This window comes from Amblyomma maculatum, chromosome 6, assembly GCF_055883805.1.
Source record: "Amblyomma maculatum isolate TAMU_Amacu chromosome 6, ASM5588380v1, whole genome shotgun sequence".
In the NCBI taxonomy this organism is placed as follows: Eukaryota; Metazoa; Arthropoda; class Arachnida; order Ixodida; family Ixodidae; genus Amblyomma; species Amblyomma maculatum.
Window position 1 is genome coordinate 46,554,462 of NC_139349.1, and position 23,826 is coordinate 46,578,287.

At 46.7% G+C, this 23,826-nt stretch overlaps 1 protein-coding gene across 1 annotated transcript in view; it reads left to right on the forward strand.

The window, feature by feature from the left end:
• The window catches only part of LOC146185655 (uncharacterized), a 131,492-nt gene that overhangs the window by 28,131 nt on the left and 79,535 nt on the right, over positions 1-23,826 (forward strand). Inside the window, exons 3-4 of the mRNA XM_084606553.1 lie at positions 15,346-15,709; positions 17,888-18,165. Of these exons, the coding sequence (XP_084462679.1) occupies positions 15,346-15,709; positions 17,888-18,165 (642 nt within the window). The remainder of the gene's footprint in view (positions 1-15,345; positions 15,710-17,887; positions 18,166-23,826) is intronic.

The window sequence follows — 23,826 nt, forward strand, 5'->3', positions numbered from 1 at the left end:
TATAGTTAAAAAATAAACTAATAGAATTTATTTAACCATCTTGCTAGCCAGTACAGTCTCTTAATATCTGTTGCCAGCACACACTGGTATATTTCAACACCGATGTAGCTATCACGATATCTCAGAAAGCCTGCTTAATAAAAAAAAAATATCGTTTATCTTTGTTATTACAACGATGTATAGTTCCCCTACTGGTCGTACTTGTATATTTTGCATATTTGCGCTCAGGCGTCTCCTTCGTACTCACCTATGAGGCTGAAACGTGGAGGCTAACCAAAAGAGTTCTACTTAAATTGAGGACAACCCAGAGGGCTATGAAACGAAAAATGGTAGGGGTAACATTAAGAGATAGGAAGCGTGTAGAGTGGGTCAGAGAAATAACTCAAGTTACCGATATTCTAGTGGAAATTAAGAAGACGAAATGGACATGGGCAGGACATGTAGTGCGAAGAGAGGATAACCGATGGTCGCTTAGGGTTACAAACTGGATTCCAAGGGAAGGAAAGCGTAGCAGGGGGCGGCAGAAAGTTATAGGTGGACGGATGAGGTTAAGAAGTTCGCAGGGGTCAAGTGGATGCAGCTAGCACAGAACCGGGTTTATTGGATAAATATGGGAGAGGCCTTCGCCCTGCAGTGGGTATAGTCAGGCTGATGATGATAATGTTTCCTTCGCGGTGATGTGATTAGCTTTTAGCGGTATTCCTCAACGCTTGATCTAATCTACTAGTTTTGGTTTGCTATATTCTTTCTTCCTCCTCTCAATGCAAATTAACGTTGTTACAAGAGGCATCATTTTTCGTTTAATGAGTTAAATTTGCTTCAGTCAAAACTGCTGCTCGAAAGGCGATCTCCGCTCGAGCCTTTCAGCATGTATTGCCGCACCTGTTCACATTATAAATGACTGCCTGCCGCAACATCAAGAGGGGATGAAAATAAGGTGTTACACATGAATGCCTCAATTATTAGATGCTATAAAACACCGTGCCACGCCTCGCGCAACCTCTGCATGTATTCATTTACAGCCTTCGCCTCCGTGCGTTTCATAGAGAAGATATTGAATAGAAGGTTCTGTCCTCTCCGTCACTGCAAATATCCGCCTCACAACGGTAACACAATGGTTTCGGGACTCGATCCCAACTGCGGCGGCTACGTAAAGATGGAGACGATAAGCAAGGCACCCAAACCTCACGCTTGGCAAGAGGCTTCTTCGGCTGCGACTGCTTCCAATGGACGAAGGCCAATGAAACAGCATCTGATTTCAGCTTTTCTTTTCTTTTTTTTTTCTTTTTTTTTTGTGCCGCAGCTCTCAAGAGTGTAACAAATAAAACTGACTGTCTGTGAAGCGACCCTGTTCAAAGCAAAATTAAAAAAAAAAAAAGTCACATCCCCACGAAGTCTTGCATATCCGTTCTCCCTTCGCATTAGGCACGGGGCCTTGTTTGTGCGTCGCTACGCGGCTAGAATTCTCTGAAAGATTATCACGCAGGGCACGTTCTACAATTTTTTTCATAAAGTTGTAGTTCATCCATAAATCCTATTTGAGAGTCACCAACTGCTGCGGGGACAGCGACCTTCGCCAGCCATCGAGAATTTTTAGTGCTCGATGTCATTAGTTCAAGGCCGCCGTTCCACAAGTCAGCGCCTCGTTAAAAACGGTGATACATTCAAGTGGGGCAGTGACCTTAAATCCAGGCCAAAAACAATGCTCTAAAAAACATGATCGAATCGAAAATTTGCGCGGGCTTTTCAGGATTATACTACATGGAGGTCGGACGCGAACATCGTAAATAAATACAGCGCACTAGGGGAAACATACCAGTGCGAAAACTAACGAATCTGCATGAGCGTGTGGTGCGGAATATAAGATGAAAACGGAATATCTTGCCAGCCTCATAGAGTCGCGATCATTGTACTGCGTTGAAGCCAGCCCGGTCGATTCTATGCAGCTTAACCTTCCTCCGCGCCACATCTCGATTCGCGAATGGTATCTTGAATAGCCGCTTGCCGTCACTTTCACGTGTGTTGCATCCGAAAGCGAACGTGGCATCGCGAATGACGGGCTATGCTAGGAACGGCACAAAAGAGGAGCGGAACGTAGCGAAACGTAGTGTTGGTGTTCGTCGCACGCGCTATTTGGCACCGCGGGAAATGAGGTAACAACGCAACAAGCAAGAAAAAGCGCGCGAAAACACGTGACGGTGTTCGGCAGATGGGAGAGTCGAACGCCGAAGGGATTTAGGTGAGGAGAGGAGCGGTAATCTTCGTAAGAGGGCATTACATTTAGTTTATTGAGCGGCTTTAACGCAGGTGCTCAGCTGCACCAGCTTGAGGAGAAAAAAAAAGGTCTGAGAACGGGTCAGAACACAATCTAAATGGTCGCTTTTGGGGAGAAATTGACTCGTGCTCTGCTCTTGATCGCGTACTATAACAATACTTTGAATCGAAGGTCGCTTGTACTTTTCTAACTCGCTTTTTTTTTTTTTTCCTAATTTACGACACGCAGAGATTTCGTCATTTATACATTAGGCTGTTTGCCCTTTACGCTGCAGTTTCAGGCGTTTTCAAGAAAAATTCTCTTTAATCCCGCCAAAAAGTTTGACATCTTTTTCGCGTTTCAAATAGCAATTACTTAATAGCCTACCGGTTAAATTACAATTTTCTCTGGGATGTTTCTTATCTTTTTTCTTTGTGTTCTAGGGTGTTTCTCAGCAAAAAAAAATAAAAAAAAAGGATGTTTACATCGTTTTTTGATGACACGAAATGTTGGTGCAATGTAGTTCAGAGTTGGAGAGAGAGAGAAAGAGAGAGAGGACACGAGGACACATGTGTGTGTGTGTGTGTGCGTGCGTGTGTGCGTGTGTGTGTGTGCGTGCGTGCGTGCGTGTGTGTGTGTGTGTGTGTGTGTGTGTGTGTGTGTGTGTGTGTGTGTGTGTGTGTGTGTGTGTGTGTGTGTGTGTGTGTGTGTGTGTGTGTGTGTGTGTGTGTGTGTGTGTGTGTGTGTGTGTGCGTGCGCGCGCGCGCGCGCACTGCATTCTTTGTCTTTTCTTACATTTGATTTACGTTTCCCGCTGATTCTCTCATTACAGGTGCGCATGTGTAGGCATACTTGAGTGTGCGCGTGTGAGAGGAACAGCAAGGAAAACCAGACCGTGTCGAGGCCTTTCTTAATTATAAAATGTCGGAAAAATCACACAATCAGAAAGGATGGTCTGCGGTGCTTATACTTATATATCAAGAAATCAACACTACGAAATGATCATTCAGGTATTGTGTATAGTTGCCTCGGAGCTGCAGTAAATAAAATTTTGCCAAACATTTCTGTTTGAGCTGTCAAATGGGTCTTGAGGAAGACGTCAAGCGGGCGTTATTGGCGAAACTAGCGACTCGGTGAAAAGCCTGCGTTCATTCAGTGGCGCCAGATTCGGAAGTGTATTTCTGTTGGAGCGAAGTGGTTTCTCGCAGAAAAAGGAAATTCCATAACACCGTCATAATCTTTATCTTTTGTTTGCTAACACATCTCCTTTTACACTTGAATGGGTGTATAATTCTATAAAAACGTAAGAAAATATCAGAACGTAGATAGTACATTATTTACGTTCCGATGAAGGCTGCAGCAAGCTATTTTTCATGAGATAAAATCATAGCAACGATTTTAAAAATTATTACTAGTAGTCGGCATGCACAAAAATAAACATTTTATGGCACCGATCAGTTATTATAAAAACCACATCCTTAACTAACTACTGCAAGAAGTGGCAACGCCCTAGTTAGCTGTGCAAATGAAGTCTACTAAATACCGAAAGACAGCAAGATTTGGTGTTTTAGGCTTCTGGAAAAAAGAAAAGGCTGAAAGAGTAATCCAACAATACTCTGTGAAGGATTCCAAGTATATCATAGTTTCGGGTTCTTCTGACGATGAAATATAATGTTGAAAAATGCCTAAGACCAAGTAACAATATCGACGCACCGAATTTAAAGCACAGGAGGGAGGATGGTGCGATTTCTCTTGACGGCTTCTGCTACCATCCACAAAGTCACCTCCGTGACAGTACTGTTTGCTGTGCTTCTCGCATGCATTCTAGTGCTTGTCTTCAGATAATTCAGATCCTAGCGCATCGATTGCCGTGAGAGCGAAGGGTGACGAAAAAAGGTCGAAACTGCATTGGCTGCGCATCATTGTAGGAAGCGGGACTGGGGCGTACACGTGCTCTGCGCAGCTATAAAATTAATCTTCTACGGAACCCGCCCATTACATCGTATTTACTCTTTTTGCCGACTTTCTTTACGGCGGAGCTTGATTGCTAAACAACCCGCCGAGGCCGGCTTCTCTTCACTTCCTCATATGCATATTTCGTAACTATTACCGGGTGCTCGCACAGACGCATGACAGAAAAAAAAAAAAAAAAAAGGAAACACCTAACATCGAAGCTCTGACGCACCCGATAACGTAGGCCATCAAGTATTGAAAGAGATGGTTAGAAGGGGAGAGCCAGGAAGAAGCCTGCTGTGGTTACAAAATCCATTTAGTGCGTTTCGTTGCCCTCGAACTGTTGTAACAGCACGCATATTCAGTGCATTAGTATCAAATGCCCTTCGTCAGGAAATCAGAGAGGTTCAAATATCCTAAATGCATTAGCGTTAGTTTAATATGCCGCGATACTTGAGCATGTTACCGTCCTCTCTAAAGACCTGCTAAAGCGGCAACACAACGCCCCATCGGGATCACCGAGCATGCTTGCTTCGGGGTATCAAAATGGCCGCCGCGGGTCATTTCGCTTCTCTCCCCGCTATCTGACCGGCTTCTCCCAGTTAGGTTTATTTGCCTCTCGTCTTTGCATCCCGCAACTATCGACTGAAGCTGCGCTTCCTGCCTCCCCCTCTCTCGCCGCCACCCTTCGTACCTTAGAATCACCCCTCCACTTTCCCAGTCTGCCCACCGAGCTTCTTTCGCATTTCTCTGAGGCTTCAGTAGGAGAAGCAATTCCAATGCCGGGGAATATTTTCTGAAGCAGGGATTCTGCTCGCTACCTGCCGGGGCTCGCGCCAACTTGGCCATACCACGCGGTCCCATGACGTCTGACCAATCAGTGCTTGGTCACGCCCCGTGGCCTTGTGAAGTGGTCCCAACAGCCGCGAGGCTTCAGCCAGAGAACCAATGCCGGATTATTGCTTTCTTTTTTGTGTGTCTGTGTTCGAAGCGAGGCTTTTAACGCTAACGCACAGTCGCCTTAGTTGCAGGCCGGTAGTTCTTGGACCCCGGCGGCATCTTCGGCCAGTCGAATAATTTCTCTTTGGCCTCTTGGGTCTGAACTTCGCAGAAGGGTCTCCCAGGTGTCTTTAGTTATATTTTTAGCCCTGCCTGGTGACTTCGCACATTCCCATATTATGTTATCTAGATATCCCCTTTCCTTACATAATGAATATAGGTCTGATCGTATTTCTGGCCATATAGGGTTGACAAGAACTGGGTTCGGGTATGCATTTGTCTGTAACTTTCTCTATGCTATTGCTTCCTCTTTGCCTAACGTGGGGTCTGGTGGTGGTAGGACCGTCCTGCTCAGTCTGTAGTACGCTTTTATTTCTCTATAGTTAACCAGGTCTTCTTGTTTGCCAAATTTGATCGTTTTATTTAATGCAAATGGTCACCTAGTGTACTCTGAATTAAACAGTTAAATATCAAGTACTGGTGGTAACATTTAAGGCACCATGCAAATACAATTAACTGGAATCGCGGGTGCTATACGGAGTCATCAACCCGCGAATTTCCGCAGGCAGGAGTTATTACGGCACTGTTCTAAACAATTTGTTTACGGAGACTGTGTAAACAAACACGCTGGGGTGAAGTCTTAATCCGCGTATCGGCGCATTCCTGTGAGAATTGTGGGCTCGCACAACAAGTGCTAAATGATTTACATCTAATTTGAAGTCCTTATTGAGTGTATACACAGTTTATTTGCTTAACAAGCACAAGAAAAGCTAAGCTCCTGGCACAGGAGGAGCGGCTTCCCTGTAGAGCTCGGAACGTAATGGCGGACCTTCACAGAAATATGCTGCCGGAACACACACAGAAGAGCGAGAACCTAGAGTGTGGCTACCATATTCGTAGGAGGTTCTATGGGAGCGACCCGCGGTTATCGCTGGCGGCCCGGTTCAAGGAAGATTTTTCAGGAGAGAGCTGCCCTGTGGAATGGCGGCGGGGGCGAGAGGAACTCCCCGGCAGCAGCCGTGTTCGAAAAATGTGTTGTCTCACAGAAGAGAGTTGGGGCCCTCACCCACATACTTTGGAGGGAAAAGCAGCAAACACTCTCCGCGGAGCCCCTAGCTTGCGAATGTGCAGGCTCCAGGGGACGCGTGGTTTTTTCGTTTTTATTTTTCTTTTTTTCTCTAGCGTTTCTCATAGCCTAAGTTACTTTAAGACGTTAAAGCCCATAATCCAAACCATCTTTTTCTATGTAAATTTTTTTCCGGTGAAAAACATAATGACGCAAATTACGTCGGGTATAGTAAGCGTTTATAACACTTTCTGAAGGTAAAGCAAAGCGGTATTGGAATTTCATGGCAGTATAGAAACTCTCTTCAGTCTTCGCCGTGCACTTAGAAAGGGGAAATTGGTAAAGGGTGGGCAGGAACAGCGCCGATTTCGCGGCACGAATATGTATATTGTAGTGAACGAAGAGCTGCTATCACGAAGACGATCGAAGAGAACGACGAAGTGCCGCTGCGCTGCTCGCGCTCGCTGGTTTTGTGTCCAGACGGACTGTGTTCTTGTGCTGTTCGCCGTGCAGCTTGCAGAGGGCTATATTCCCTTTTGAACCCTTTTCACTTGGTGGAGGTGAGGATTTCCGTCCACCGTATATTATATATATTGTTTTCTATGTATAATAAGGTGTTTCGAACCTTCCTAGAAAACGAGATTTAGAAAATATGTCCAAAACAAGCTGAACGGCTTCCACGATTTTCCACGCTCGAACCACGGCCGCTTGAATTGAGCCGTGCTCGAACCATATTAAGTCAGCTTGTTTTGATGGGGGAAATTGAATTTCTTGGATTATATGTGTTTTATATTAGATTGGGATCGCCTGTATACATTTATTTTTGTGTGCTTGCCGCTCTACTTCTTTATTGTCTTAACATAGTATGCTTATCCCTTTTCTCTGAAAGGAATTTTTAAAAGCTGATCGTTCGTTTTGAAGATCTCATTTCGTCCTCGATCAGGTCTGGCCTATCGCTTAGCCGAGTAAGCGTGCTTGCTTCGTCGCCTTCACTTATGAATTAACAAAGAAAACGCAGTCACTGCGCAGACGCCAAGCATAGGAAAAAAGGAGAAATGAAATGTGTTTCTGACTTTCCTCGGGATTGGTGGTAACGTCTTGAAGCCCTGTAATGCGAAACTATTTCCTGAATATAACCAATGGCCCTGAAGGGGACAAGAGCACGAATCGCAGACACCATCGTTTCTTTCCTTGTGTTTATTTAAGGGTGTGTCTGACGAAAAAGGTATAAAGGGAAGGCGCGCCTATGGAAGTTCACATTTTGTATGTGTTCGTTGTTTCGCTTCAGCTTATTTATGAGGTCGAAAGCCGGGTAGTTTCTTGCATACAGTCTCGTCGTCACTGGTATTCAAGCTTCGATCTCCTCTTGCATAATAGCCTCTGTCGCTTTAACAGGTGTAAATTTAGTCTGAAATCAAAAAATCTGTTTCGAACAGGCTAGTCTGCAAAAAGAAAAAAAAAAGAAACATTGCACAGTGTCAACAGGGAGACAAATGTAAAAGAATCATAAGGCTATGTTGTGATAACAGTCACTGAAACGAGTCACTGAAAACATTTGAGTTACATTGCAACGCGCCCAACCGCAAACTGTGCGCGAATAATAAGTGAATGGCTAATTAGTTTAGAAGAATGCGAAATATTCAAACTAAGTTTCTTCGGTATATAGATCTTCTATTCCTTATTCCGCACTGGTGCGCCGCTTGGCACGCAGTTGCCGTCGTTGGAGTTGATCGTCTTACATTGTTCCGGAAATCGCCGAGAGGAGCTTGTGAACTCGGTATTCATTTTGTCGAAAACGGTTCCATTAGACAGTTGGCTGCATATAAAATGCGAGCAATTCCTATAGTTTTCCGTAGCCACGTCTGCTTGCTGCTGAGCTGCATCTGAAAACAGACCTTTATCGTGTTGGCATTGTCGAAGCGGGCCTGGGTGGCTCTCTGTGAGCGCTAATAATGATCGATTAGGGGGTGAAATGGGTTACTTAGAAAACATATATTTATGTCTAATTCGCACTCTGTATTTTCTCGCCGGATGTCCGGTCGCTATGGTATACTTTTATGTTTATTTATATAGTTAAGACGCTCAGCTAACGAATGTCAGGTCACAGCTTTGGATGTAGATATATGGCTTGTCTGCAACAAGCCCTTGAATGCTGCAACGGTTGTGTCCAGCTAGGGAGTGGTGTCCAGCCAACCTGCCCCGTATCACATGTCTTTCATTCGTATGGAGCGCCTCGACGATCATTCCAAAGCTGAAACGCAAGCACGCTTGTTTCGCGCATTTTAGGCGTCTCTAACACGCTTTTTCGACGTGTGTGGAGATATCGCTATCGATAAAAAAAAAAAAAAAAAAAAACTAAAGCACAAGAGCTCGCGGCTTCTTCTATTGATTTCATATGACTTGCTCTAGGAAGCCGAGAGGCTCCTGTAAAGCCCCAATGGTGTGCAGGCAACGCCGGCTGCACTGGTAGCGACGACGGGCCTGAATAAACATCCCCTGCCGACGTCCATTCCTCTTTACAGCGTGACTGATTGCTTGACAGTTTTAACGAGCAGGCATTGGCGGCTGCGTCGCTTTCAGCTGTTGGGCTGCGCCTGGTGAAGAAAATCCCGTGTATTGCCAAGGCTGCAATTAAGTCCGTCTGGGAAACTAAGCTCGGCTCCGTTGTGCCTTTTCCGCTGGCTGGATCAGGCGGCTTACGAGGCAAAGTCCCGAAGCGGCTGTTGCTTTACCACACGCGCTCAGCGTGGGAGCCCAACCAGAGTGTGTGTGACGCCCCGTGCGGCGTGTGGTGTCGAACGTTATTTCTAGTGCATGACTGCTTGTTGCGTACTTTGCTGCGATCGCATGAGCTCTGTTTTCTTCGGTGGATTGACAATAAATGCCGGGGACCTTGGGAGAGGAATATTTATGGCACATGCTCTTTAACGACTGCGCTTTGTTGTCCGTGGCACCGTGTGCAGCATTTTATTTTTTGCTCACGTATGAGGGGCGGTACTGCTGTTCCAAGATCGGAAGAGGGGTCGGGAGAGTGGGTTGTAACGGACATTCTGCAGAGAATCTCAAGAAATAAAATTCATCGCGAAATCCTTAGCATCCTAAACGCATTTACATGCATTCCTTCGCGCGCTATGTCAGTAAGCCGCGAAGCAGGGTCATGGTGCGCTAGTAACCTGCCTTATATCATACTCGCTCGATCATTCTCTAACCGGTGAGCATAGCTAAATCTAGCTCTAGGGTTGTGCGAATTTTCCTTCCAGATAGTAGATATGCACACTGAGGTTAAATAGCCTTAAGGAAACTGTCTCGCATGGTAAGAATTTGCGAGAAGTTGCGTGTGTGCGTTACATTGACTAGGGCCACGTTCCTGAGAAAAAGTGGTACAGTGGGGTTAGACGCGTTCTTTCTCCTGACTATCCAACTACACTGCGCAAATTCTAAAGAAACGTATGAAACCAAGAGCATCCGTCCTTGTGTGCTTTTCAGTATACGTCATTGTGTTTCTTACATTGCGCTTTGTTCCCGAAGCCTTGGATGGGCCGCTATGCTCCCCAATGCCGATAATTGCTGGCGCATAACAAGGAATACCGAAAAACGTGCCAAAAACAGTTTGCACCGCATTATAAGTAGTTAAGTGGCCGTTAACTTGAAACGCTGAGTTTGTTCGTTTCGAGCCCTCCTGCGTGACACATCTTGTCACCGAATTCAAGTTGATCGAAGCTCTCGCAGTTGCTTCAGGACGAGCGCGAGTGTGCACCTCTTAAACGCCGTTTCTAAAAATGCGTGGCACACTTACGTTGTTCAGCCTCGCGTTTGGAAACCTGGTATATCAACTCGGCAGAAAAGGCATGCATTCAAAGGAGTCCGGCCTAGTTGCCATGAGCGCGGCAGCATCCATGGCAACTGCAGCAGCGATTGTCAGAGTTGTGCTATACGCAGGCGTCGAACCTCATATGTATAGACACCGAGGTCGAAGCATGAGCGCGAGACGAGGGAGCCCGCCGCTGGGACCAATAGCGGGAGCATAACGGGAGGAAATGTTCCGCCCTTATATACACGGAATCGTTTACCCGCCTCGGAGGAAACGCAAGGCAAGGAGACTTGGTGCACTATACGCAGGAACCGATATGGCTCGCTTTTTTTCTGCCAGCCTCACTGTTGTGCGAAGGGAAGCCGTTCTGTGTTTCCTGTGTGTGCGCATATGCGTATATTTGCACGCGTGTGTACGTGAGTGCTTGTATTTGCGTGTATGTGTGCGTGTACTTGTGTGTTTTCTATGAACTTGCGTGTGTTTTCTATTGTGTGTTTTCTATTCTTGGGCACCGTGGTAACCGTATCTTTGTTTAAATAAATGTTTTTCCACTGCGAATCTCTGTCCAATGACGTAATGTTTCGTGCTCCATCATAGAGCTTGTCAACTAGCACAGCATAAATCTGGGCGAAATAAAGGCATTCGTGATTAAAATAACTATTCTGAAACTTGTGGAGAAAATGTATCGACATAATGAAAGAACCAAAACTACGAAATATTTATACTCTGGGCTTTCTACTGCAGAAGAAACTAAAGGAGGAAAAAAATCAGGCAAATGAGGTGAAATAAATGCATGCAGCACGAAAAGTAAAAGCAGAAGTGCTAAGTCTGCAGTCTGAATTTAATTATTACAAATTAAGTAATAATTTAAGCAAATTTACAAGTTAGATGCGCACATCAAGAGTGGCGGTAATTTTTTAATCTTCCTTTCTTTTCCTTTCACTATTTTGCCATCTCGCCTTTCTCAGTCTTCTCAGTCTTGTTATTTCTGAGTCTGGCTCCTCCGAACACCTGCCAAATTTTGTGGAATTCAGCTACGGATAGATTCATGCGGGTGACAACATTCTACGATGTCACCGTGGGACGTTTGTTGAGATGCCATCAGGGCGTTCTGTAGGAGGAGGAAGATGAGGAGGAAAGGCAGGGAGGTTAACCAGTAAAAGCAACCGGTTTGCTACCCTGCGCTGAGGGAAGGGGATGAGTGGATTTAAAAGTTGTGAGAGAGGGATAGTTGAAGTTAGTACAGTCACATAACAGATACGCCACATCACATCACAGTCATGTCATAGCAAACTCATAGTCTTTCGATTAGGCCTTCTATAGGGCGTTCTATAGAAACGTCGTACACACAGTAGATGAGCAGAAGGTACTGTATAATACGTCTTGCGCTATTGACTGGAATACTGTGGGCTGCGCTTTGACACATACAGTAGACTTTCCTACTTGGTTATTTCGCCGCAAGTGCTTGAAGACGAGCAGTTACTACCTTGCGTACCAAGAAAGCGCGCTTCAAAACGAGCCCCGACTGCGAGTTGGCGCTTGGCAGCGCTGACTCTCGCGACTTTCCTTTTAACTTGTGTAGGAGGGCTGGTGGCTTCTCGCCGCTACACGCTAGTGTTCCTGTATATTCTACGCGCAACACCTTGTTGCTGTGGCGGCATTGCTGTCTCGCCTCCCGCGGTCGGCCAGCGACGCGTGAATCATGCATATTCGTTGTTTGCTTTGTGACGAGGTGCCGGTAGCCTCCCGGCCGGCAATTACACCGAATGAGCGGCTCTCTCTCTCTCGGGATCTCTACATGCGTGACGCGTCTGTGCTCCATTCAGCCTGTTGTTGGCTGGTTGAGCGATGGGAGGCAGGAAACGTTTTCCATAACGCGTAGTAATGTGTAGTAACGTGCGAGTGTGTAGTGATCAATGTATAAGCGGTTCCCGCTTATACATTGATTACTACACGCTCACGCACGTACACACGCACACACGCACACACGCACGCACGCACGCACGCACCTACTGGGCTGAGCGATATGAACGACGTTATGAAAGTGTTATTGCCGGTGAAGTTGGCTGGTCTTTCGTAAGACACGCGAATGTGCAGCGCTGAATTTCTCATAGACACAGGTCTCGCACAGTCGGTTGGATCGAGGTGTTTACTGGACGACAAAGAATAAGCGGAAACGAAATACGTTGCTCTAATTTGTGGTCGCGGAGGCGTGCAACACGGCTTGAAAAGTTCGAGGTCATTTTCTCGCGTGCCTCTCCGTTATTTCCACCCTTTCTTCCTCCTCATAACAGACAACCAAGACGGTGCTAATAAAGATGCGTCGCTTCTATCCGCCCGGAAAATGGCGCCGACTAAACGAACAGCATAAAAAGGTTCTACTTTCATTTTGACGGAACCAAGGCTGAATGGCGGAGAATCTACACGTTCTTATAACCATACGCGGCCTCGCGGCGTATTTCAGCAGTGCCCGTTGTGAGAGACGCGCAGCTTGGATGGAGCCCTGATCTCCACTCTAACGGAAGCTCGCGCAAATGCGAGCAAGGATAGTGCGTATAGTTAGAAATTCTCGACAACACTGATGTGTTTGTCAGGAAACAACATGCCTTATCACAGTAAAAAGGAGTTAGACCCCAAGTCAAAAAGAACACGCGAGTGCCGAGGGAATAAGACTGCCACGTCGGAGGCGGCACATGGTCTTCTAAAGCAATTTGCTCAGGGTTTTAGTGGGTTCAAATGATCAGTGACCTACTTGTTTTTACGATGATTCACCACGCCCGAAAGGCCTTCTTTCGTCCTAAACGTTGGATTTTACAAAACCCACGGAAAATATATGCGACAGAGGGAAGTTCCTCGTCTAAAAAGAACAGGCACAGTTTGCAACGTTTGCATTTTAAAATGTTGACTACGAGATCTGTTTACTTCATCCACATTTATTTGGGTCGAACGTTTCTAAGGTTTTTTGAAACGTTTGCTCAAAGAAGGGCACCCTTCCCTATTCTTGCTTCATTCTGTGCTGACACAAGGGGAGCCCGGAGCAGTGTGTCAGGTTAGGAATTGCTTGTAACAAATAAAATGCTTTTTTTCTGTCTGCCCGGTTCAGCATCAGCGATGTTACAAGCACGCAAAAGAATTGGATGTGTCGAACACCAAATGAAACTGTAACCTAAGTGAGAAGCGCGATCAATAGGCGAACTCGAGCGGAAAACACGGTGCAAGTATAAGCTTTCCCGGAGCGACCTGTCAAGTACTGCTGGCTCACGAGTGGTTCCCAAACCGACGTGTTGTGTTCGTTTTCTAGAAGGGTCCGTCGCGTGAGGAAAAAGCTGGATACCTCGGACGTCATCTCGGCTCTTTTCCTCCGTCTTGGTTTTGTACATGCGCTATTTCTTCAGTTTTTGGACGCATTTTCTTTTTTCACGCGCCTTCTAGCTAGCGCAAAGCGCGAGCTGCTTTTCTGTCAGCGCCGGAGAGTACGTGCAGCGGCCGCGGGTGGCGAAGCTGGATTTGGAAGAAACAGTTCTCAGTTCCATTTCAAAGGGGCGTACGGTTAGGGGTGGTATCTATGCTTTGCTTATCATAAGCACGTGTGCACCTGAAGGCACGAACGTGCAAAGCCCGTCGATTTTCTTGGTTTCTCTGCTCCCGTGCGCGCGCCTCGTGTTTCTCCACGCTCGGACCCGTAACGTACTTCTTAAGGGCCTCTTGGAAACGCAGGCTGTCCCTGTACTTCTCGATAATCAGCTTTTGCTGATCCGCCATTCACGAGAAATTACATCCAGAGCTGGGTTTTATAGTTGCGAGACCCACCCGCAACGGTATGGTTGCTTTTAACATGGTAACGTTTAAAAGACTCCCGTTTTCCAGAAAATTCAGCATCGGCGTTGGCGTTGGGGAGGAAAATATCTCGCGCACGCCTCTCGGAGGTTGTATTTGGCAGGGAACAGGGCAGGGCAACATTGGTCAGCGGGTTCTGTGACGTCACGAGACTACATGAAGTGGCCAAATTAGCAGGAGTTTCCACCTCCTGCAAACGCAGAAGAGTTGCGCCTATTGGATAGAGTGCATAAAACTCAGCTGAGATGCTATGTAAGTCCACAACGCAGAGAAGACGAGGAAAAACGCATGCTCAAAGCTCCCTCCGGGGGATCAGAATGCCCTCGGCTGCTTGGAGTGACGTCCCGTCGGCGAGGTTTCCCTTTACACAACTAATCAAGAAAATCTCATTTGGGAATGCCCCGATTCTCCCAGGCATATTGATGGAATCACAGAGAAAGAAACCTGGGATGCCCGCCCCCGGAGTCGTGCTCCGGAGCAGCAAGCTCGAGCGATCCGTCTGGCACGGGACGCTTTGCGAAAGACTTCCCGCTACGGGGCTCCCTCTCCCTTGGATGTTCTATGTAGAGTCTTACTAGGGGAGCGGCCGGGGCCTCTAGGTCGACGGAAATAAAGTTATACACTGGGAATAAAGTTGTCTTAAACTTAATTTAGCATTTATCAATAATCCACGTGTTCAAGGGAAAATGTTTCTTAAACCACATACGCATGATACGTTAGTAAACTGTGTATTTGGTCCTGGACATTTACTTGGCGTCATTTTTCGTATATAGTATAGAACACATTGTTTACATACAATATCATATATAAAAAACGGTGGAAATAATTCTAGAATAGAAGCCGGAATGTAGGATAGCTTACAACAGAATTAATGCCGATTATTTTGGCACAATACCCTCCGTTGTACTTCTCTAAAAATGTTTGCGTGGGCTGATAAATCTTTGAGACGGGTGTAGTCAAGGTGCTACGGGCAGTTCCATGCCTCTGCGTCCTAATCAAGAGGCCAGTGCTCTTGCTGGATGTGTATATGCGTAAAAGCTTGTGAATTTAGTTTTGCTGGGCTTCGTGGTTTCGTTTACCAGCACCATCATGAGGAATAGCAAGCAAGGTTGTTGATGAATCCAGCTCGTCTTAACATTTAATACAAAACATTGGGTTAATTAGCGTTCGTTGCTTTTTGCGCTTGCGTGAATGTAGCCTGCGTACGCGCTGAACTCCTTTTCATATCGAGTAATAAACAAACGTAAAATCAGGTAGCAGCAGAGGAACTGGAAAACTATCGACGACTCAAAGGGATAAACTAGCCCAGCTGATTTAATATTGAGCTCGTGTCAGCGGGTAACGAGATATTTGATGCCATCCAAGACAAATACGCAGCGGTCGGTAACAGTCAGCCATTCCGCTGCCATCTGGCGCTTCGCGCAGGCCACCTGAACCGGAGCAACTGCAACGACCTGTGGGTGCACCACAAGGTTCGCACCTCGGGCACCTACCAGATCGACGTGGACGGCGAGGGTCCCCTGAGGCCCATCTGGGTCGACTGCGAGATGGGAGACGGCCGTGAGCTGTTCCAGGTGCTCACCATCGTGCACCACAACCTGGAGGAGACGCTGCAGGTTCGGGGCAAGGAGCCGCCGGGCTCCTACTCGCGCAACGTCACCTACGGCGACGCCAGCGAGCGCCACCTGACGCGCCTCATCGACAGCATGTTCTCCTGCCAGCAGCTCGTCCGCTGGGACTGCAAGGGCGCCATGTTCGGTTTCTGGTACCCGCCCGGTCTAGACAGCTGGTGCGTATACCCCCGGCCGAGCGCGGGCCGCTGGCCTGCCAGCAGCTCGTCCGCTGGGACTGCAAGGGCGCCATGTTCGGTTTCTGGTACCCGCCCGGTCTAGACAGCTGGTGCGTATACCCCCGGCCGAGCGCGGGCCGCTGGAAGGTGCAGGTAGAGTCCCGAAAGGTCCGCTCTATGTAGATGATGAACGAGCATTCCAGATAAAATCGGCATCTGGTTAGGAATAGTAATTAATGGATGATATTGACATGCTCAAGCAGCCACCACTTAAACATGATCTCCTGCCTCAAATGATCGTGAGGTTCGTTGATGACCGAATGGAAAGGCACATTCGAGTATCATGAATCAACTTTATCGACAGGCCTGTAACTTCGCGTTAGGGTTAGTTCAGAGTTTTAGTAGCGCAGCCGCCGTTAATGGACATATAAAGACAAACTTCATTCTAGCAGTCTATCGCCGGACAAACAAGATTTTTTTTAGGTAGAAAACACCTAAATACGGCATACAGGTGTATTTACCGGCATATTTCGCAAATAAACTGGTGCGTCGGCCTCGAGCTTCTGGTACAGGTCACAGAGCGTACGCTGCACCGTTAGTCGCTTCAGAATGACGGCAACTGGTCCTTCTCAGCGTGGGCGTCACACGTTTGAACCTATTCCAATACTGGCCGAAGTCCCCTCTAGCAAAGGCAAATTATAGCGATGGGCTGTAAAATGTCCTAAAACCAATACTCGAAAATAAAAATACGTTGAAATTTCGGCGCGCATGATCGCAGTGAGATAAAACAATCGGTCGATGCTATATATGAGGACGATTTTACTAAGGAAGCGGATGTAGATATCTGGGATATTGTCTCTATCTGGTTAATCTTATATGGCGTCGACTGAATGTGAACGATTGCATGAGGTACCTTTTTTTAAGTTAGTAAAGTTTCCTTGGAAACCACACATGTTGCGTCTCAGTCTTCATAAAGATCCGCTCAAGCGTTTGGACGAATTTCGTCTTGGGCGATTTATTTTGTGTCGAAGTTGTGGCGCTACCTACTTAGGTCAAATGAGAATATGCAAAAGGCGAATCAAGCAACACCCAAAGGCTTGCAGGCCGATTCTCGCTAGAACGATTTAGCTGAACACCCTAGACACACGACCACGTAATCGACTGGGACTCTGCGCGTAGATTGCGAAGGAAAAGATGCTTGCTCGTAACACCGCTCTACATTCAGCCAACAACACATGGGATTAACCGGACACGAAGAAATCTCCCAGAGATATACATGCACTCCTTCGGAAATATCGTCCCCTTATCACACAACGATCCGCTGCTTCGTCTCATTTTAGTCAAGACACTCGTATGGACGGCGAGACGTACTTTTGGTGTGCGGAGAAGTACACTACTGGGATCTCCCAATCCGAGCATCGGAATTGCTTGTACCGTAGTTCTGATTAGCTGACCTCTTTTGTGACGTCAATAATGCGAGTGACTTTTAGGATCAGCCGCTCCCATAGCAACTTACATCCTATTAACCTACGCCTCGAGGTTGCGAGAGCAACCAACATGTGAAACTTGCAGCCTCAAAAAACCACGAGCATGCATCTGGCGGGGGGTATACCTTGCAGGTTACAAGGCGGGGCTCTGACTGGTCGGCGGGTTGCATGACGTCACGAGACCGTATGGCATAGTCGAGTTGCAATGAGCTGCCAACTCGGGCAGCTCCTTCGATATGGACCTGTTAGATTAGAATCAAACTCTATCGAACAATGTGTGCCGTCGCTCTGATTAGTTAAGCGGTTTCTTGACGTCACAACCGTCTGACCTCGCCCGGATAATTCAAACTCAGCCCCGTATAGCTTGCACTATGAGAGATTACTGATTATGACCTCACTTGCGACCTTGACTTGACCTATGACCTTGACTCAACTTTTGATTCGTCCTTTGATCTTGACTTAAACCTTGAGTCAAGCCAGTACTTCTCAGCACAGTGCCATTGGCGTAACCGCGGGTTGAGCCTCTCCTTTTTATTCAAAGTTCAAGCTCTATGTCCCTCTAACACTGCTCTGCCCGGTTACACTTTCTTACCGATGTGCGCGTTGGCATGACTCCACACAGAAGTCACTCTGTGAATCCGGTCTACCACTGCACACGTGTGATTTAAGGCCCGTTAATGATGCTGTGCAGGTGGGTGGGCCGCAACTGGCAGGACCAGTTCTACTGGGGTGGCGCGGAGACGGATAGCCGCAGCTGTGGCTGCCACCCATACTGCCTGCGCACTCGGAGAAATTCAACGTGCAACTGCGACGCCAACATCAAGCAGATGTGGCTGGAGGACGCTGGCCTTCTGCTGGACGCCCGGAGGCTGCCTGTTCTGCAGCTGCGCTTCGGCGACACCGGCGAAGCCAACGAGGCCGGAAAGCACACGCTAGGGCCGCTCGTCTGTCGCGCTAAGGGACACGTGGGTGAGTGAGAACGGAGAGAGAGAGGGGATCACTGAATAATTATTTGATTGATTGATTGATTGATTGATTGATTGATTGATTGATTGATTGATTGATTGATTGATTGATTTTATAACTCAAGCTCTTAATAGATCATTACTGAACCTCGCTCAGTCGCCGCAGGCATGCCTAACGCGCCTGCCACGTTTGACGGCGGCCAAAGGGAGATTTATAAATCTCTCTCTCAGATTTTAGGCGAAAGGATGGAGGGAGAAGAGCGAAGGAGGGTGGGAGGCGACCTGCGGCCAAGCGGCTTGAGAGGTTAAAAGGCAACTACGTAATACTTTTTGAGCATTTTCAGTGTATAATCGCATCATAATCCTTAGTCTGCTCTTTTGGGGTACAAAAAATAACTCAGAAGATTGGAGAGTTGGGCTTGTTGGTTTACGCTCATGGTGGAAACAGCGCTAATACAGGACGGAGCAGAAACACAACACAAGCGCCTGGGCTGTGTTCTTGCTCTGTCCTGTGTTAGCGCTGTTTCCACCATAACAAGAAAAAAAAAATTCTTTTTTCAAAATATTAAATACAAATACTTTAAAAGAGTAAAAACCGGCAGACCAAGACCGAAAGTAGGGTACGATCAACCTATGACGTCACGTCAGACCAGCCTATGACGTCCCGGATACGGCCACGAAACCTGTCAATTGCGCGTTGGTTAGCGAAACTGACAACTGTAGATCACGGCTAGAGTCACTTTTTGTCCGAAACGACCAAAACGAAGCCCTCTCTTCTGTCCTGCAGAAAACACAGGCGAATATAGAGGGCCGTGTATTCAGTGACGTAGCACACTCAGTGGTGCCCGTAGAAGGAAAGAAGTAATTTTAAAATCCATTTGCCATGCAACAAAACACCCAACCAGGGAGAAGTTTTCCACAAATGACGGGCAAGCTGAGGAAACCGTACAGTGAAAGTTGCAGTTAACTCCCAGGAGATCGTTAAAAACCAGAAAGCCAAAAAAGGTGAGGGGGGGATATGCAAGAAGGTTGGGGCAAGAGCGGGAGAATGCCGCGATTGAAAAGGCAAGGGGCAACTTTTTTTGCTGTCTGACTCAATAAATGCTTTATTCTTCTCCTGTTCCACAATAAGTTCTTCGCCATATACGTGCAATGAATGCGCTAAGTAGCTTTCTTTTCTCTTTTAATATCTTCAAAAAGTGTTGCGTATTTCGCTACTGTTTCATTACTTTCACCAACTTGCACCTTGCACTCAAACGCTTGCTTAAAAATGGTGTCATTAGGCTTCATTTTTAACTCTTCAGAGCTGTCCAGTTGCAAGCTTATTTTTCTCCCCTGCTATCAATATGTCTCTTTATCGTTAATATGCATACGTCTTTACATTTACACTTGGAGGCCTCTGGAAGCCCAAACGCCCCTTTATTAGCAGAATGCATGTATGGGCTTCCTAATAATTGACGCTGATTATCTAGGACTCCATAAAGATAGGAAGGAGCGTCCTTGCCTCGCAACTGTATTGCGGAACGACCATGACGCCGGCGTATCTTATTTTGTCTCTTCGCGTCGCGCTTTGGCGAAGACAAAAACTGGACCTCCCGCAGGGGCCGGAAATTGAGCCCGTGACATTGAGTCGCAGGCCTAACTTCCCGGTCGTTGTTTCGGCAAGGTAATACTGCCTCCTAGTATTCCTGTGCGGCGAATCGATAAAATCGTGCAGCGTGGTGAGAAGCAGATGCGATGTCCGCCAGTTGGGAGCCGAACTCATGCAGCCATGCGACAGCTGGGTATGATTGATTAATGCCAATAAGCTGACCAATCGTGATCTTGAGTGATACGGTAGCCTTACAAGGAGAGTATAATAAGAAACCTGCTTCATTTGCAACCGGCGTTGTGAATCTGGCACCTGATACGCCGGTCACGGCTTGCATCCTTGCGTGGCTTGACACCATGCACAACGCGGCACTGTTAAAGTGAGAAGGTGTAGGGTACTTGTTCAGACAAGGGCAAAGAAAAAGATAGAAATAATGTAGAAATAAAAAAAGATACCGATTTAGCATTGTTGGGTAAAATCTTAATTGGGTGCGCTGGCAGGGATTCCGGTTTTCACTTTGGTTTTGTTTCAGGTCACGCGTACTCACTAGCGCATAATCTTAATCTGCCACATTGTGTAAACTTACCTGTCTGGTCTAAATGTAGCTGTGCCGGAACTAAGGATCCTGGTTGTAGGGTACAGTTCTCATTTCAAATGCGCTACCCAGATTGGCAGCTCCTGCCTACTTCAGGCATCGGCGAAATCGATTAATTGGTGCTTCCCTGGTGGGCTCGATTCCAGCCTCAATGTTTCCGAAGTTGACATTAGCATTCCTGGCAAACATGCACCGTCGAAATCGGTGAACGGGACTGTGTAGTAAAATGTAAAGTTAAAAAAAAATAAAATAGCAGTTGCTAACAGTGAGCAGTAGTACGCGGCGTGTGTATTACTCTGTTGAACAGTAAACAGGATCAGTTTTTAATATTTTATAATACCAAGCTGGCGCGATGCATTGATATCCTGGCGCTTTTAATTTGCTCTGACGGTTAGCTCTTTATTTGGGTAACAGAAACGGACTATTTTCTCTCGCGGAGGAATTGTGTATATCGGTTACTGCAAAGTTTTATCCGATAGTACTAGCAGACTAAAAAATAACGTTCTCCAGCTGCACTGGTTGTAGATCACTTATTTCTCTTTTTCTGTGATCAGGTGAGAACGTGACGGATAATCGTGCCCATTGCATGAGTCTGCATAAGTGTCAACCTTTGCAGAGTACTCCGTCAAATTACACGGGTATAGCGCTGGCACCAACGGCTTCTGCTTCCTTATATGTTTTCTCACGCAGCGGATTCCTTGGCGCCCTGAACAATAAATACTTCGTCTCACAAGATGTTTGCAGTACTGCCAAAGGCAAAGGCACCCCGGTCCAATCAAGATCACGCGCACTGCAGTAGGCAATTGTGCTCCTACACGCCGTTTGCCCCCCAAATTGGCGGGGGTGACAGTAGGAGCACAATTCTCTATTATAGAGCGCAGGGGCGAGATGCACTTAGGAGCACAACTGCAAGGGCTCATATGCCTTTCTCAGTGCTGCAGATATCTTGTGAGACGAAGTATAGAAATGCACCCCCCCCCTCCCCTCCCCCTTCCCCTTATTCTTGCTAGCTCAACATTCGCGCCTGGCTCAAACCCCGTCCATCTTACCGGGGGTGCACAAAAGCGCTACGACGCCCGCTGGATCCTCGCAGATTTCTTTTCCGCTCGCGCCGCATCCCGAACCTTGCGTTCAGACCATCGATCTTTGTGCTGCACAAAAAAGGCGTCCAGTTCATCGCTGCTTTTGTTCCAGCGACGGCAATATCGTGTCTGGGGCAGTGTACATTCCACGAATCTAACCTGCTTGCTCCTCCGAGTCTCGCTAGACAGTTCGAGCGCACTTGAGCGCCGCTAGCGCCCTCTCGCGCCCTCTCGCGCCCGTCGTGAACGTAACGTCTAACATAGCTATGGTGGCTAGAGGACAGAGCGAATGCGTGCTCAAGAGCTGGCATGAGTGGGCGTGTAAGAGCAGATCGTATCATTAATAAACACGCCGAGTGGCGCGTTACAGCGCGCGAGAAATGATCCTCATTGTGCTTGTGCTCCCGTTGTTATTCTTTCTGCTCATGTGTGATTGCGTTGCATGATTCACTTTTCCGACCGACCTTCACATACGTACAGTCCGTAAACATGGGTATTGCATTTCAATGTCCATACAAACGGCGGTGATATATGAATTTCGCAAGATAAACCGTACCGCGAAGCGCGAACCAGAAAAAATCGATACAGACATTCCTCTGATAGGTTTTCCAGGAATAGGGGGAATTCTGGCAGAATTGGATAAAAGAAAGAAAATTCGAGTATGCTAACAAGTGCAAGATTATGCTGTAGGTTGCAAAACCTGATAGAATGGTAACACTATCAGGATTGCATGGCGGGAATCGTACCACTGAGTGAGGAAAAATTGCGAGTGGCTTTCCCTGACAGCGCGAGGGCGCTCGAACCCAATTTCTCTATACTTCTTGGTACTGCTACATTTAGATGTGCACTTGCACCCTCTACTTCGTAACAGTATCTGCGTGAATTCACACGTGCTTGTGTTATGACGGGGAATACTTCGCTCGCTCTCGAGCCCCAAATTCATTTTTCTTTCAGCCCGGCATTAACATAGCAGAAAGATTATGTGATTTAAAAATGGACAGGCATGCTGTCCCCTTAAGCCCTCGTCCAGTGTCGGATAATAGGTTGCTGCCTTTCGTATTGCTTCTGACACTACTCGTCCAAGCTTTTAACAAGTGTCTGGATTCCTGTATAGCATGTGTGGTTTAGTTGAGGCGCCTTTGACCTTTTCGTCGTTACTACGGAAACGATGGTCCCCGAAAAGCACGGTTACTGAGGCCTACAGTTTTCTCTTCCGAGTTCTTCCTGCGTTTCGTTCAGTTCCTATACTCTTTTGAACAAATATGAACATTATCCTACTTATTTCTTAAACTTTCACATAGCGAGCTTCAAAAACATGCGGTCGCGCCTTTTGCAGTTTTTTTCCTGTCGATGCCAATCTCGTCCAGAGAGATGTAATTCGTTTGCTGCTTTCTTTCACGAATATCGTGAAAGAAAGCAGCATAATCGAAGTAATTCGTGTCTAATTTTTCGCTTGCTAAATAGTAATGTAACTAAACATTGCAATTATAACGCCTCGCTTTTCGGAGTTGATAATTTGTGGAGTTGCTTTGTATAGTTAATTTCGAGGTTGTTCTTGCTTCTATAAAACACATTGTTCAGAGTAAAAGAGAACCGTCCTTTTTAAAAGCTGCTTCTGCTGTGGCTTATTTGTGCCCTTGTATTGGTTCGATTGATAAAAGATGTTCTAACCACAGAGTGTCAGAGTAAGGTAAACGCGACGAGCTTCGCACGTAGCACTCACTATGTCAAGCTCACGGCTTTAATAGCATTATAAAATGACTTCGCGGGTTCCTTTTCCCGACTTGTGAAGAGAGGAAGGGCCGTAGCCCGTTAGCTCAATAACATCCCGAGCAATAAAGCGTAGATCTAGTGGCGAAAGGCGGTACAGCCTATAGGTCCGTGCATAAGCGTGCTTTGGAGCGAGGTGAGGCTTTTCCGCATATCCTGATTTATGGAGGCCATTGCGACATAGGATGTGCGCTAAGGTGCTATTTGGGGCGCCTGTCACGTCTTCGCAGTGTGCGGATGGTTTTGCTTGCTATTTGCAAAGCGTGAAAATGGATCAAAGGGTTGGAGCAGCTTAGCTATACTAATAACTTGCTTCAGCTATGTGACCAGTGTGTTAAAGGGAAGTTCATCACAGCCGCGATTTTTGGCGATATGGCAGGAGTAATTGCAAGACAAGTCGCCCTTTTCAATTCGAAACAAGTTAAAATCAGGAGGGAAAGGGAAAGTGTTGTTATTTCGAATAGTTTTCGCGCCGTCTACTAAACTAACGCTGAGGAAAAAATAGTTTAATTATATTTTTTGACAAAAAATAAATTTGGACACTTGGCTCTGTGTGAATCTGTTAACGTGTGTCCGGTCGCCAAACATGCGTTTTTTTGTGTGTGTGTGTGTGAGAAAATTAGATTT